Source organism: Ranitomeya imitator, chromosome 7, assembly GCF_032444005.1.
Source record: "Ranitomeya imitator isolate aRanImi1 chromosome 7, aRanImi1.pri, whole genome shotgun sequence".
Classification (NCBI taxonomy): Eukaryota; Metazoa; Chordata; class Amphibia; order Anura; family Dendrobatidae; genus Ranitomeya; species Ranitomeya imitator.
This window is the reverse complement of record NC_091288.1, coordinates 3,195,256-3,209,891: the sequence shown is the minus strand read 5'-3', so window position 1 is coordinate 3,209,891 and position 14,636 is coordinate 3,195,256. Positions and strand designations below refer to the sequence as shown.

At 48.1% G+C, this 14,636-nt stretch overlaps 1 protein-coding gene across 2 annotated transcripts in view; it reads right to left on the bottom strand.

Moving 5' to 3' along the window:
- STEAP3 (STEAP3 metalloreductase) overlaps window positions 1-14,636 on the bottom strand; it is a 197,349-nt gene that overhangs the window by 20,798 nt on the left and 161,915 nt on the right. For both annotated transcript variants that reach the window (XM_069732559.1, XM_069732558.1), the window contains exons 2-3: window positions 5,421-5,905; window positions 2,393-2,920 (exon numbers count right to left, since the gene is read on the bottom strand). In XM_069732559.1, coding sequence (XP_069588660.1) covers window positions 2,393-2,920; window positions 5,421-5,903 — 1,011 coding nt within the window. In that variant the 5' untranslated portion in view covers window positions 5,904-5,905. The remainder of the gene's footprint in view (window positions 1-2,392; window positions 2,921-5,420; window positions 5,906-14,636) is intronic.

The following is a 14,636-nucleotide window of genomic DNA, read 5'->3' as shown; positions in this document are numbered from 1 at the left end:
CTCTGAAGTGAATTACGCTACTGATTTGGGTTGGCTCCAGACCCGTTAACCTTTGGTAGAATCGGGAGGTGGTGGCAGCATACTTTGTTCTGTGCAATTGGGAATCTTTGTAGTGACGGCGGCATTGATAATTATTGTTCCTGCGTGTGTGGGAGTAGTTATATGTCCTTCGCTGCAGAGTGCCCAATAGCCAGTACATAGCAGGCAGCCTTTCTTGCGACTAATTACCCCAGGTGCAGTAACTAAACTGACCTGAGGGTAAAGGGGGAGGCGCCAGAGAGCTGCAAGTTCCAAACCGGAAGTGGGAAGTGGGATATAGATAAATCCCCTTCAGAATCAACCAGGGGCAACTAAACAACCCCGGATTGTGACAAATTGGTGTGAATAGTGGGGACGAAAAAGATATCCTCCTCGGGATCCCTGACATATTGTTAGACTGTGTGTATACCCCTACCCTGCACAGGTCTAGATTCTGTGTGTAGACCCCTCCCCTACACGGTTCTAGATTCTGTGTGTAGACCCTTCCCTGCACATTTCTAGATTCTGTATGTAGACCCCTCCCCCGCGTAGTTCTAGATTCTGTGTGTAGACCCCTCCTCCCACACAGTTCTAGATTCTGTGTAGACCCCTCCCCCTGCACAATTCTAGATTCTATGTGTACACCACTCCCCCGCACAGTTCTAGATTCTGTGTGAATACCCCTCCCCAGCATAACTCTAGATTCTGTGTGTAGACCCCTCCCCCGCACAGTTCTAGATTCTGTGTAGACCCCTCCCCTGCACAATTCTAGATTGTGTGTAGACCCCTCCCCCACAGTTCTAGATTCTGTGTGTAGACCCCTCCCCCGCATAGTTCTAGATTCTGTGTAGACCCCTCCCCTGCACAATTCTAGATTGTGTGTAGACCTCTCTCCCGCACAGTTCTAGATTCTGTGTGTAGGCCCCTCCCTCACAGTTCTAGATTCTGTGTGTATACCCCCTCCCCGCACAATTCCAGATTCTGTGTGTAGGCCCCTCCCTCACAGTTCTAGATTCTGTGTGTAGACCCCTCCCCCGCATAGTTCTAGATTCTGTGTAGACCCCTCCCCTGCACAATTCTAGATTGTGTGTAGACCCCTCCCCCACAGTTCTAGATTCTGTGTGTAGACCTCTCTCCCGCACAGTTCTAGATTCTGTGTGTAGGCCCCTCCCTCACAGTTCTAGATTCTGTGTGTATACCCCCTCCCCGCACAATTCCAGATTCTGTGTGTAGGCCCCTCCCCCACAGTTCTAGATTCTGTGTGTAGACCCCTCCCCCGCATAGTTCTAGATTCTGTGTGTAGACCCCTCCCCCACATAGTTCTAGATTCTGTGTGTAGACCCCTCTCCCGCACAGTTCTAGATTCTGTGTGTAGACCCCTCCCCCGCATAGTTCTATATTCTGTGTGTAGACCCCTCCCCCGCATAGTTCTAGATTCTGTGTGTAGACCCCTCCCCCGCACAGTTCTAGATTCTGTGTAGACCCCTCCCCCGCACAATTCTAGATTGTGTGTAGACCCCTCCCCCACAGTTCTAGATTCTGTGTGTATACCCCCTCCCCTGCACAGTTCTAGATTCTGTGTAGACCCCTCCCCCGCACAATTCTAGATTCTGTGTGTAGACCCCTCCCCCACACAGTTCTAGATTCTGTGTGTATACCCCCTCCCCTGCACAGTTCTAGATTCTGTGTGTAGACCCCTCCCCGCACAATTCCAGATTCTGTGTGTAGACCCCTCCCCGCACAATTCTAGATTCTGTGTGTAGGCCCCTCCCTCACAGTTCTAGATTCTGTGTGTAGGCCCCTCCCTCACAGTTCTAGATTCTGTGTGTAGGCCCCTCCCCCACAGTTCTAGATTCTGTGTGTATACCCCTCCCCTGCACAGTTCTAGATTCTGTGTGTAGACCCCTTCCCCGCACAGTTCTAGATTCTGTGTGTAGACCCCTCCCCTGCATAGTTCTAGATTCTGTGTGTTGACCCCTCTCCCGCACAGTTCTAGATTCTGTGTGTAAACCCCTCCCCCGCACAGTTCTAGATTCTGTGTAAACCCCTCCCCCGCACAGTTCTAGATTCTGTGTAGACCCCTCCCCCGCACAATTCTAGATTGTGTGTAGACCCCTCCCCCGCATAGTTCTAGATTCTGTGTGTAGACCCCTCCCCCGCATAGTTCTAGATTCTGTGTGTAGACCCCTCCCCCGCATAGTTCTAGATTCTGTGTGTAGACCCCTCTTCCCACACAGTTCTAGATTCTGTTTGTATACCCCCTCCCCCGCACAATTCTAGATTCTGTGTGTAGGCCACTCCCCTGCACAGTTCCAGATTGAGTGAAGACCCCTCCCCCGCAGAGCTCAGGGTTTTGCATGCAGACCCCGCGCACCTGTTTGAAGGCGTCGTTCAGGATCTGGTAGCGGGCAGATCTCCTCATGGGCAGGCACAGGCTGTAGCCGGCGTGCAGCGCTGCCAGGAAGAAGCTGACTAGTCCCATCTGCTTCCGGTGCATCATCCACTTGTCCAGCCAGTCAGGGAAGCGCTTGTACTTGGTGCCGTTGTGCAGCTGGTAGAGCGCAGCGAGGACGCCAGGCACGTACACCAATGACAGCAGCACGTAGGCAACACACGGCAGCGTGACGTTCAGCAGCTCCACCGGCAGCTTGTAGAAGCGGTTTTTGTTCTCCTGCAGGAAAGGGTGCAGAACGACGCGCACAAAGTTATACAGGAAAAAGACGACGAAGATGGCAAGAGCCAGCATACAGGGAGAGCGCCACAGCGGCAGGAGATGCAGCGGGATGTTCTCAACCTCACGAGCTGCACACAGCGCCCCCATGTCCAAAGGGAGGAAGCCCATACTGCGCCCTATGGAGGCAACGCGGCTCCTGGCATCAGGGCAGTCAGAGCAGATTAGCACCTAGAAGAGAAGTAAAAAACGGAGTGAGAAACTTGTGTCCAACATCAACATAGGAGATCAGAGGCGACATCATTGAGAATACCACCTATCCATCACCAGAGATCAGCGGTGACATCACTGAGAATACCACCTATCCATCACCAGAGATCAGCGGTGACCTCACTGAGAATGTCTCCTATCCATCACCAGAGATCAGCGGTGACATCACTGAGAATGTCTCCTATCCATCACCAGAGATCAGCGGTGACATCACTGAGAATGTCTCCTATCCATCACCAGAGATCAGCGGTGACATCACTGAGAATGCCTCCTATCCATCACCAGAGGTGACATCACTGAGAATGTCTCCTATCCATCACCAGAGATCAGCGGTGACATCACTGAGAATGCCTCCTATCCATCACCAGAGATCAGCGGTGACATCACTGAGAATGCCTCCTATCCATCACCAGAGATCAGCGGTGACATCACTGAGAATGCCTCCTATCCATCACCAGAGATCAGCAGTGACATCACTGAGAATGTCTCCTATCCATCACCAGAGATCAGAGGTGACATCACTGAGAATGCCTCCTATCCATCACCAGAGATCAGCGGTGACATCACTGAGAATGCCTCCTATCCATCACCAGAGATCAGAGGTGACATCACTGAGAATGCCTCCTATCCATCACCAGAGATCAGCGGTGACATCACTGAGAATGCCTCCTATCCATCACCAGAGATCAGAGGTGACATCACTGAGAATGCCTCCTATCCATCACCAGAGATCAGCGGTGACATCACTGAGAATGTCTCCTATCCATCACCAGAGGTGACATCACTGAGAATGTCTCCTATCCATCACCAGAGATCAGCGGTGACATCACTGAGAATGCCTCCTATCCATCACCAGAGATCAGCGGTGACATCACTGAGAATGTCTCCTATCCATCACCAGAGATCAGCGGTGACATCACTGAGAATGCCTCCTATCCATCACCAGAGATCAGCGGTGACATCACTGAGAATGCCTCCTATCCATTCTCCGAGATCAGCGGTGACATCACTGAGAATGCCTCCTATCCATTCTCCGAGATCAGCGGTGACATCACTGAGAATGTCTCCTATCCATCACCAGAGATCAGAGGTGACATCACTGAGAATGCCTCCTATCCATCACCAGAGATCAGCGGTGACATCACTGAGAATGCCTCCTATCCATCACCAGAGATCAGCGGTGACATCACTGAGAATGTCTCCTATCCATCACCAGAGATCAGATGTGACATCACTGAGAATGTCTCCTATCCATCACCAGAGATCAGATGTGACATCACTGAGAATGTCTCCTATCCATCACTAGAGATCAGAGGTGACATCACTGAGAATGTCTCCTATCCATCACCAGAGGTGACATCACTGAGAATGTCTCCTATCCATCACCAGAGATCAGATGTGACATCACTGAGAATATCTCCTATCCATCACTAGAGATCAGCAGTGACATCACTGAGAATGTCTCCTATCCATCACGAGAGATCAGCGGTGACATCACTGAGAATGTCTCCTATCCATCACCAGAGATCAGAGGTGACATCACTGAGAATACCTCCTATCCATCACCAGAGATCAGCGGTGACATCACTGAGAATGCCTCCTATCCATCACTAGAGATCAGCAGTGACATCACTGAGAATGTCTCCTATCCATCACCAGAGGTGACATCACTGAGAATGCCTCCTATCCATCACTAGAGATCAGCAGTGACATCACTGAGAATGTCTCCTATCCATCACCAGAGATCAGCGGTGACATCACTGAGAATGCCTCCTATCCATCACCAGAGATCAGAGGTGACATCACTGAGAATGCCTCCTATCCATCACCAGAGATCAGAGGTGACATCACTGAGAATGCTTCCCGTCCATCACCAGAGATCAGCAGTGACATCACTGAGAATGCCTCCTATCCATCACCAAAGATCAGCGGTGACATCACTGAGAATGCCTCCTATCCATCACCAGAGATCAGAGGTGACATCACTGAGAATGCCTCCCGTCCATCACCAGAGATCAGCAGTGACATCACTGAGAGTGCCTCCTATCCATTCTCCGAGATCAGAGGTGACATCACTGAGAATGTCTCCTATCAATCACCAGAGATCAGCGGTGACCTCACTGAGAATGTCTCCTATCCATCACCAGAGATCAGAGGTGACATCACTGAGAATGTCTCCTATCCATCACCAGAGATCAGCGGTGACCTCACTGAGAATGCTTCCTATCCATCACTAGAGATCAGCGGTGACATCACTGAGAATGTCTCCTATCAATCACCAGAGATCAGCGGTGACCTCACTGAGAATGTCTCCTATCCATCACCAGAGATCAGAGGTGACCTCACTGAGAATGTCTCCTATCCATCAATAGAGATCAGCGGTGACCTCACTGAGAATGCCTCCCGTCCAGCACTAGACATCAGCGGTGATCACCTGATTGGCATTGTTTCTCCTTCTCACCTGCTGGTTTCCATCCTTGGCTCCTGACTGTAGGGCCCATGCAGACACCACGTTGAATGCTTTGACCACAGTGCATTGTGGGAAGAGAGCGGCCAGATATTCGGCATTGGACTGTCGGTTTACGTTGATCTTCTGGTTGTTACTGACGTCAATCAGTGTTTTCCCGGACATGGCATCTGAAAGCGGGATCAGCGAGGAATAATGTTCCCGAAAAATCGCCACAAACAGCATCTGCGCGCGTTTTACAGCCTCTTCCAGAGGCAGCACTTCGACATCAGCAGGAAAGAGTGCGGAGTTCATCTTCGGATTGCGACTTCCCACCACGACCTTAAATCCGGAATATAAAAGGCGCGAAGCCAGAGAGCGGGCGAAGTCTCCAGTGCCCAGAATCCCGATAGTGTCACCACACGACAAGACGCACGGCGCGCATGAAGCGCCACTCTCACCTCCAAGCAGCGGCTTCGCCATCTCAGATCTCACCATCCCTGGAAGAGAAGAGTAATATACTGATATTGTACAATGGCCACCCCGCCAACCTGTACAGAGAGGGATAGCAGCGCGCCACGCCATGTCCTAGCCACGGCCACTTACCCCTTTATTCTACCCTGCCTGAAGGAGATGTCAGAGGGGCAGTGATTATTGCTGCATTTTCCACCAGATTTAATGCGTTTTTGGTGCAGATGTGAAGCCCTTAATAAAGTTTCTGCAGTTTTTTCCACAAGTTTTTTTAGTCTCTACGTAGAAGCCTCGAGAGCACAAGTCAAACTCTGGCACTCAGGTGATTATATGTGGCCCGTAATGCCAGCAGCGGCATGCCAATACAGCGGAACACAATGATGATATAATAAGGAGCTGACATTCCTCTGCCATCATTCTCCCTCTGCATCTGACGTCTTAGCACAGTAAGCGTGATGATATCACTATTTCACAATCGCTGTGACGAGCAGTGCAGACCTGCAGAAGTCACGCTGAGGAGACCGTAGCAGAGGTGTTTTTTTTTTAATGTTGGGTCCATTATACTGCATGGAGGACTATGTGGGGGCCATTATACTGTATGGAGGACTATGTGGGGGCCATTATACTGTATGGAGGACTATGTGGGGGCCATTATACTGTATGGAGGACTATGTGGGGGCCATTATACTGTATGGAGGACTGTGTGGAGATCATTATACTGTATTGAGGACTATGTGGGGGCCATTATACTGTATGGAGGACTGTGTGGGGGCCATTATTCTGTATGGAGGACTATGTGGGGGCCATTATACTGTATAGAGGACTATGTGGGGGCCATTATACTGTATGGAGGACTGTGTGGAGATCATTATACTGTATGGAGGACTATGTGGGGGCCATTATACTGTATGGAGGACTGTGTGGAGATCATTATACTGTACGGAGGACTATGTGGGGGCCATTATACTGTATGGAGGACTGTGTGGAGATCATTATACTGTATGGAGGACTATGTGGGGGCCATTATACTGTATGGAGGACTGTGTGGAGATCATTATACTGTATGGAGGACTATGTGGGGGCCATTATACTGTATGGAGGACTGTGTGGAGATCATTATACTGTATAGAGGACTATGTGGGGGCCATTATACTGTATGGAGGACTGTGTGGAGATCATTATACTGTATGGAGGACTATGTGGGGGCCATCATACTGTATGGAGGACTATGTAAGAGCCATTATACTGCATGGAGGACTGTGTGGAGATCATTATACTGTATGGAGGACTATGTGGGGGCCATTATACTGTATGGAAGACTGTGTGGAGATCATTATACTGTATGGAGGACTGTGTGGAGATCATTATACTGTATGGATGACTATGTAGTGGCCATTATACTGTATGGAGGACTATGTGAGGGCCATTATACTGTATGGAGGACTATGTCAGAGCCATTATACTGCATGGAGGACTGTGTGGAGATCATTATACTGTATGGAGGACTATGTGGGGGCCATTATACTGTATGGAGGACTGTGTGGAGATAATTATACTGTATGGAGGACTGTGTGGAGATCATTATACTGTATGGATGACTATGTAGTGGCCATTATACTGCATGGAGGACTATGTGGAGCCCATAATTCTGTATAGACAGGGCCGTATTTAGAGTTTCTGCTGCTCTAGGCACTTTTCGTGCTGCCTCCCCCATTGGTGAGTATGACACTATCGGCAGTGACTTAGGCTACTTTAACATCAGCGATTTTTGACATTTGCGGCAGTTTTTCCGCATACGTAACGGATCACTTACGGCAACAGTGCGTTCGGCCTCATTCATTCCCTATGGGACTTGGACATGTGCGGCACTTGCGGTTTTGCCGTGATCCGGCAAATGCGGTACTTGCAGCAACAGGGAAAAAAAATGCTGCTAGCCGTGTTTTTTTGTCTCGCCTCAAGTGCAAAACCTCAAGTGCCGCACATGTCCGCAAGTCCCATAGGGAATGAATGAGGCCGAACGCAGAGTTGCCGGCCCGTAACTGATACGTTACGTGGCAGATGCGGAAAAACTGCAGTATCTTCCGCGAACAGAGAAAATCGCTGATGTGAAAGGAGCCTTAGCAAACCTTTCCAGTTGTCATGTGAGAATCTGGTGAATCTCATACACATTACATGGTCAGTTGATTCTGCCATGGTTGCAAGGTTTGACAGATTTCTAAAGGGAACCCCCTCTTCAGCCTCACCCTGTTGGATGCAGGACACAGACTTCCCTCAGCAGCCTCTCCTCACTCCCGTAAGCAGCCTCCACCTGCCGAATGCAGCCACCTCAGCAGCCTCTCATCTCACCAGCCTCTCATCTCCTCACCAGCCTCTCATCTCCTCAGCAGCAGCCTCCCCTCTCATCTCCTCTCCAGCCTCTCATATCCTCCCCTTAGCAGCCTCCCCTCACCAACGTCTCCCCTTAGCAGCCTCCCCTCTCATCTCCTCTCCAGCCTCTCATATCCTCCCCTTAGCAGCCTCCACTCTCCTCACACACATCAGCAGACTCCCTTCTCCTCTCTCACCTCACTCCTCTCTGCTGATTCCTCTCACACTGCCCGCCTCTTCTCCCTGCTCACCGCCGACTTCAGTATCTTCTCCCACAAACATGGCATGCTGCTCAGCTCTGCAGTCTGCTCCAGTGCTCCTACATTAAGAAGAGCGCGCAGCATGTCACATGACCGGCATCAGGACCATGATGCACTTGGGCCTGCCTGCTGCTTAAAGGTACAGCACCCATTTCTGGACGCCAGATGCACACTAACAAGTAATGCCCGGATAGCGGGCGGCCCTGCGCCTAAGACACCCTTCCCCCGCAGCAGCTGTGGCTGAGGTAGGTGGGTGGGCGGGGTGACCCCCGAACAAAAAAAAAATTTTTTTTTTTTTAAACTTGCTCAGGTGCCGCCCCCTCACATTGCCCCGCCCTAGGCACGTGCCCTCAAGTGCCTAGTGGCAAATACGGCCCTGTGTATAGATGACTAAGCCATTATACTATACTAGATGGCAGCCCGATTCTAAAGAATCGGGAGTCTAGAATCCATATATACTTGAAATTCGGCAGGAGCTTGAAGAGCAACGTCACTGGGCCCGCCTCCACGCAGTAGAAACTTGCTGTGAGGTAAAAATTCAAAAATCACACCAAAATGGCGGGCGGAGTGTGTCACAGTACGGCACGTTTCTGATTGGTCGCTCGCAGCAGGCGGCAACCAATCAGACACTGGACACTGTTGACGTCACTTAGCTCCGGACATTAGCTCCGGACATTAGCTCCGGACATTAGCTCCGGACATTAGCTCCGCACATTAGCTCCGCACATTAGCTCCGCACATTAGCTCCGCACATTAGCTCCGCACATTAGCTCCGGACATTAGCTCCGCACATTATCTCCGGACATTAGCTCCGGACATTAGCTCCGCACATTAGCTCCGGACAAAGCCACGGAAATTGGCACAAATTGCAGGAAGTAGTATTCTAGGCAATTATATATTAGATGTAGGATGTGAGGAGCTGGCCACTTCCTAAATGAGAGTGGATCAATGGACAGAGCGGGGTACATGGCCCTAAGGGATGTGGACTTTTTCCAGCATGGTACACCAGTTCTGTCAATCCTTATTATTGTGTTCTAGTAGAGATTTGAGTACTGTGTTTTAGAGATTTTCTTGTTTGTCAGTTCATCTTCGGGAATCAATGTTCCTTTTCAGTGACAGTAAGCAATAGAAGGCCTGTGGGCTGGATCTTATGTATACATAAGGCCAGACAGGAGATTTGGATAAGTAGAGTAATCATTCCACTACTATCATCAGTGTCTCAGGGGCCTCTGTGAGGAAATAAGAAGAATTCGTTATTACTTCAATTACACATACAGGGCTCTCAGCTGCAGTTTCCTCTGTCTGCCTGTGCCTGTGTGTGATTTCACCTTTCCCCCTCCCTCCCCCTGCTATATAGCTGTAATGTGAGACCAGCATGCCAGCAAGGCTTACTGAGGAGTTTTATGGCTTTTAGTATTTTGTCTGAAACCATGTGCTCCTGTGTGTATCAGAGAGTTATTCAAGAAGGAATAATTTCACCCTAAGTAGTGACATAGGTGTCCAAGTTACATATTCTGGATGTCCACCGAGAGATCTATAACTCACTGAAATCGCTAGGATCTAAACCCAACAAAATGCAAGGAATGGATTTATCTGTAAGCGGGTCATATATCTACTCTGTGTTTATGCTCAAAGGAACCACCATGACGTGGTGAGCATCATGATCATTGAGTCATGCTTTTACGAGATTCATACAGCGAGTTATGTATAGAAATGGCTTGTCATAACACTAAGAAAGTGGAGTATTCAGCCTCTGAGTGAGGTCACCACAGGGGGAGTGCCTTGGTTTTGGGCCTAGGGTCTAGCTGCGAGACCCAGCTGTAATGCATCTTGATGTGTCACCCTTCCTTTGAGCCACATGGTTGGCCATGAGGTGAAATTATGAGAGAACCGCAAGTGTTTTTTTTACAAATTCAATCCCTTTTTATTTGTTATTGCTTGTACATGCGATACTTGTCTACTTTTATAATATCTTTTCATACTTTTGTAAACACTGCCTACCTTTTTGGAGTAAAATATATAAAATTACTAGTTTCGCTTCTCCTTGTTCTATAACGTACTGTCATGTCCTCTGAAGTGAATTACGCTACTAATTTGGGTTGGCTCTGGACCCGTTATTAAGAAATCAGAGATGGTGGCAGCGGATTTGTTCTGCGCGTTTAGGAACCCTGATAGCCACGGACAGCGTTGATAATTATTGTTCCCGCCTGAGTGGGAGTAGTTATATCGCCCTCGCTGCAGTGTGCCCATTAGCCAGTACAAAGTAAGGCAGCCTTTCTGGCGACTAATAATCCTAGGAGCAGTACTCTGTCTGACCTGAGGGTAAGGGGGGTGCCAGAGAGCTGCAAGTTCCAAACCGGAACTGGGAAGGGGGATATAGATAAATCCCCTTCAGAAAAGAATTGGGCAACAAAAAACCCTGGTTCATGACATATTGGTGTGAGCAGTGGGGATGGTAAAAATATCCTCCCAGTGAGTTGTGACAGCCTCAATGAAGCCATTGTTTTCCCAGCTACTAGTTCCATTATGTGGATGTTGATAGTGGAGCAGTCACCACAGGGGATCTCACACGCAGTCCCAGGTGATGGACTTGGCCTTAAGAAAATACCTCCACCAATGCACAGTTAGCTTTGGGTGGGGGGGGGGTGTTTCTCTAAGAATGAGCTCATTTCTGGGGGTAAAAGGAGTCAGGCAGGTTGGGGTATTTAAGACACTGAGAAGGGAATGGGGGGGGGGGGGGGTGTTGCTGGCTGGAGTGGGATACACATACTACAGTAGTGACATCCATCGTCTGGAGGAACATAGGCTGTCACTGCACACTATACCAGCTAGAGATACCAAAAACTGTGGGCCAACCAAAATTTGGGAGACAGTGAGTATCACCTGGTACGGGAGCAGTGGAACCATCTGTGAAGATCAGAGGTTGTGATTTGTAATAATCACCTAGGGGGTTAACGATGCAACTATTTTTTATTCCATATATCCATGGACTACAGGTAGATGGCCAAATTACATTGCCCCCAGTCCACCAGATGATATTCACTGTCTCAACTTTTGGTTGGCCAACAGATTTCGTTTCTCCCGAGAGTATAGCCTGACCATGCTCCTCAACACGACAGATAACACGACCTTGTCACATGTATCCATTTCCATCCATGTCCTTGAGAAATCTGTCATCTGAATTTCAGGAACTTTCTTAACAGACGCACATGTCCAGCCCAGCCGGCAACCTATATAAAAACTCCATAGGCCATCATCCTAGATGCTCTACCGTCAATGTCCCTTTCTCCAACTTTCTGACTAAACATGTACCCTACCCATTAACCCCTTTCTGACGTCGGACGGGATAGTATATCCGACGTCAGAAGCCCCTCTTTGAGGAAGGCTTCAGCGCTGAGCCCACCTCAAAGCCGCGACATGTCAGCTCTTTTCAACAGCTGACATCTGCCTGCAATAGGTGGGCATGGAATCGCGATCCACCCGTGCCTATTAACTAGTTAAATGCCGCTGTCAAACTGACAGCGGCATTTAACGTGTGCTTCCACCATAGAGCCGAAAATACTGGCACCGCTGACCCCGTCACATGATAGGGGGTCAGCGGTGCGTCGGCATAGTAACCCGAGGTCTCCTTGAGACCTCTATGGTTGATGATGCCAGATTGCTATGAGCGCCACCCTGTGGTCGGCGCGCATAGCAATGCTGTAATTCTGCTACTTAGAGGCGATCTGAGCATCGCTCCTATGTAGCAGAGCTGATCAGGCTATGCCAGCTCCTAGCCTCCCATGGAGACTATTGAAGCATGACAAAAGTAAAAAAGTTTAAATATATAAAAAAAATATAAAATTTCAAATCAACCCCCTTTCGCCCCATTCAAAAAAAAAAAAAAAAAAAATCAAACCTACGCATATTTGGTGTCGCCGTGTTCAGAATCACCCAATGTCAGGAATCCCTGACCACTGCCACCAATTTGTCAGGAATCCCTGACCGCTGCCACCAATTTGTCACGATTCACACCGTGACCGTCACCCCTACGTCACGGATCGAGGTGACTTTAGGCCAACAGACAGCTATCACATGTGCAGGGGGGCTTATCTTAGTTATCCCTCCACTCCACAATGTGAGGAGAAAACACACAAGGCTATTGACCTTTTAGTTTACAGCAGCGGCTTATTCTAGGTATCCCACTGCTCTTCAATATACCACGAACTGCAGGGATTTATTTATATCCCGCTTACAGTTCCACTTAACACTTGCGGCTGTCTGGTGCCCCCTTACTCTCAGGTCAGATTAGGTACTGCACCCTGGGTAATTAGTCGCCAGAAAGGCTGCCTGCTATGTACTGGCTAATGGGCACGCTGCAGCGACGCGATAAACTACTCCCGCTCAGGCAGGAACAATAATTATCAATGCCGCAGTCGCTACAACAACACCCAACTACCCAGTACAAAACGTATGCTGCCACCAGCTTCGATTAAACGGGTCCAAAGCTAACCCAAATCAGTAGCGCAATTCCCTTCAGGAGACTTAGGGTACGTTTAGAGCATGGAGAGAACTAGTATTAAATAATATACCCCACAAAATTTAGGCAGTGTTTTATCAAAATATTTTACAAAGATGTTACAAATGAGACAATTGCAAATATGTACAAGGTAATTATAAAAAAAACTAGGATTACATGAGAATAACAACTTACATGTGTTCAAAGCATTGCAGGCAACCAGGCTAGTGGAGCTTCCATACGTCCCAGCTCATTGGACGTGCTCAGGGCTCTCCAGGAAAAAGACAAGACGTGACTACTGGGATCTGGGCAGACAGTTATAGCTTCAGCCTGTGACATCCCAGAAAGGGGTTGGATCACCTTGTCCCTCCTACCTCTTCAGTTAACTAATTTTACCCTAACTTTTATCTAATTTCTATAACTCCGCTACAAAACATGTCATAGTCATAACAAACCCAGCATTCATCTCGGATTAACGTGGGCATTCTAATGATATCAAATATGTCCTATCTGTGATACATATTTACAGAGAAATCCCTACTTCTTTACCAGATGGAGTTAGAAGCCCTTGTTTAGAGTGTTCTTAACTTAAATGGTTTGCCTAATATCTTACAATAATGGAACAAAGGACTTCCATGAATTTTGGAGCCATTTTTCCAGTTCTAGCTGGTCACTTTCCACTGCAGGGATGCCGGTCGTAAATACCTTTGCTCTCAGAGCTAGAAGCAATAAACTCCTCTTCCCCCATACCTTGGAAAGGAAAGCTCTTGGTTGAGTGAAAGGGAAGGAGGGCTTTTTAGCCCACAGCCTGCTAGCAAGAGAAACTACTTATATGATATTTCATACCATATCGTGACACCCGATCTATCAATAAAAAAAAAAAAGGTTAACCTGATCGCTTACCGGCATAGCGAGGAAAAAAAAAAATGTAAAAACCCAGAATTACGTTTTTTTGGATGCCACAACATTGCATTAAAATGGAATAATGAGTGATCAAAAGAACGTATCTGCACCAAAATGTCATCATTAAAAACGTCAGCTCGGCACGCAAAAAAGAAGCCCTCAACCGACCCCAGATCACGAAAAATGGAGACGCTACGGGAATCGGAAAATGGCGCATTTTTTTTTTTTTTTTAGCAAAGTCTGGAATTTTCCTTCACCACTTAGATAAAAGTTTGTTTGGGGTCTATGAACTCGTACTGACCTGGAGAATCATACTGGCAGCTCAGATTTAGTATTTAGTGAACCTAGTAAAAAAAACAAACAAAAAACAAGTGTGGGATTGCACTTTTTTTGCAATTTCCCCGCACTTGGAATTTTATTCCTGTTTTCGAGTACATGACATGGTAAAACCAGTTTTGTCGTTCAAAAGTACAACTCATCCCTCAAAAAATAAGCCCTCACATGGCCATATTGACGGAAAAAAAAATAAAAATATGGCTCTGGGAAGCAGGGGAGCAAAAAACGAAAACGCAAAACTTAAAAATGCTCCGGTCATGAAGCGGTTAAACATTCATTTTAAGCTTAAAGAATGCAGAGTATTCCAGCATCCCATAATAATAATAATCTTTATTTTTTATATATCACTAACATATTCCGCAGCGATGGGGCTCGCGATCTAGATTCCCTATCAGT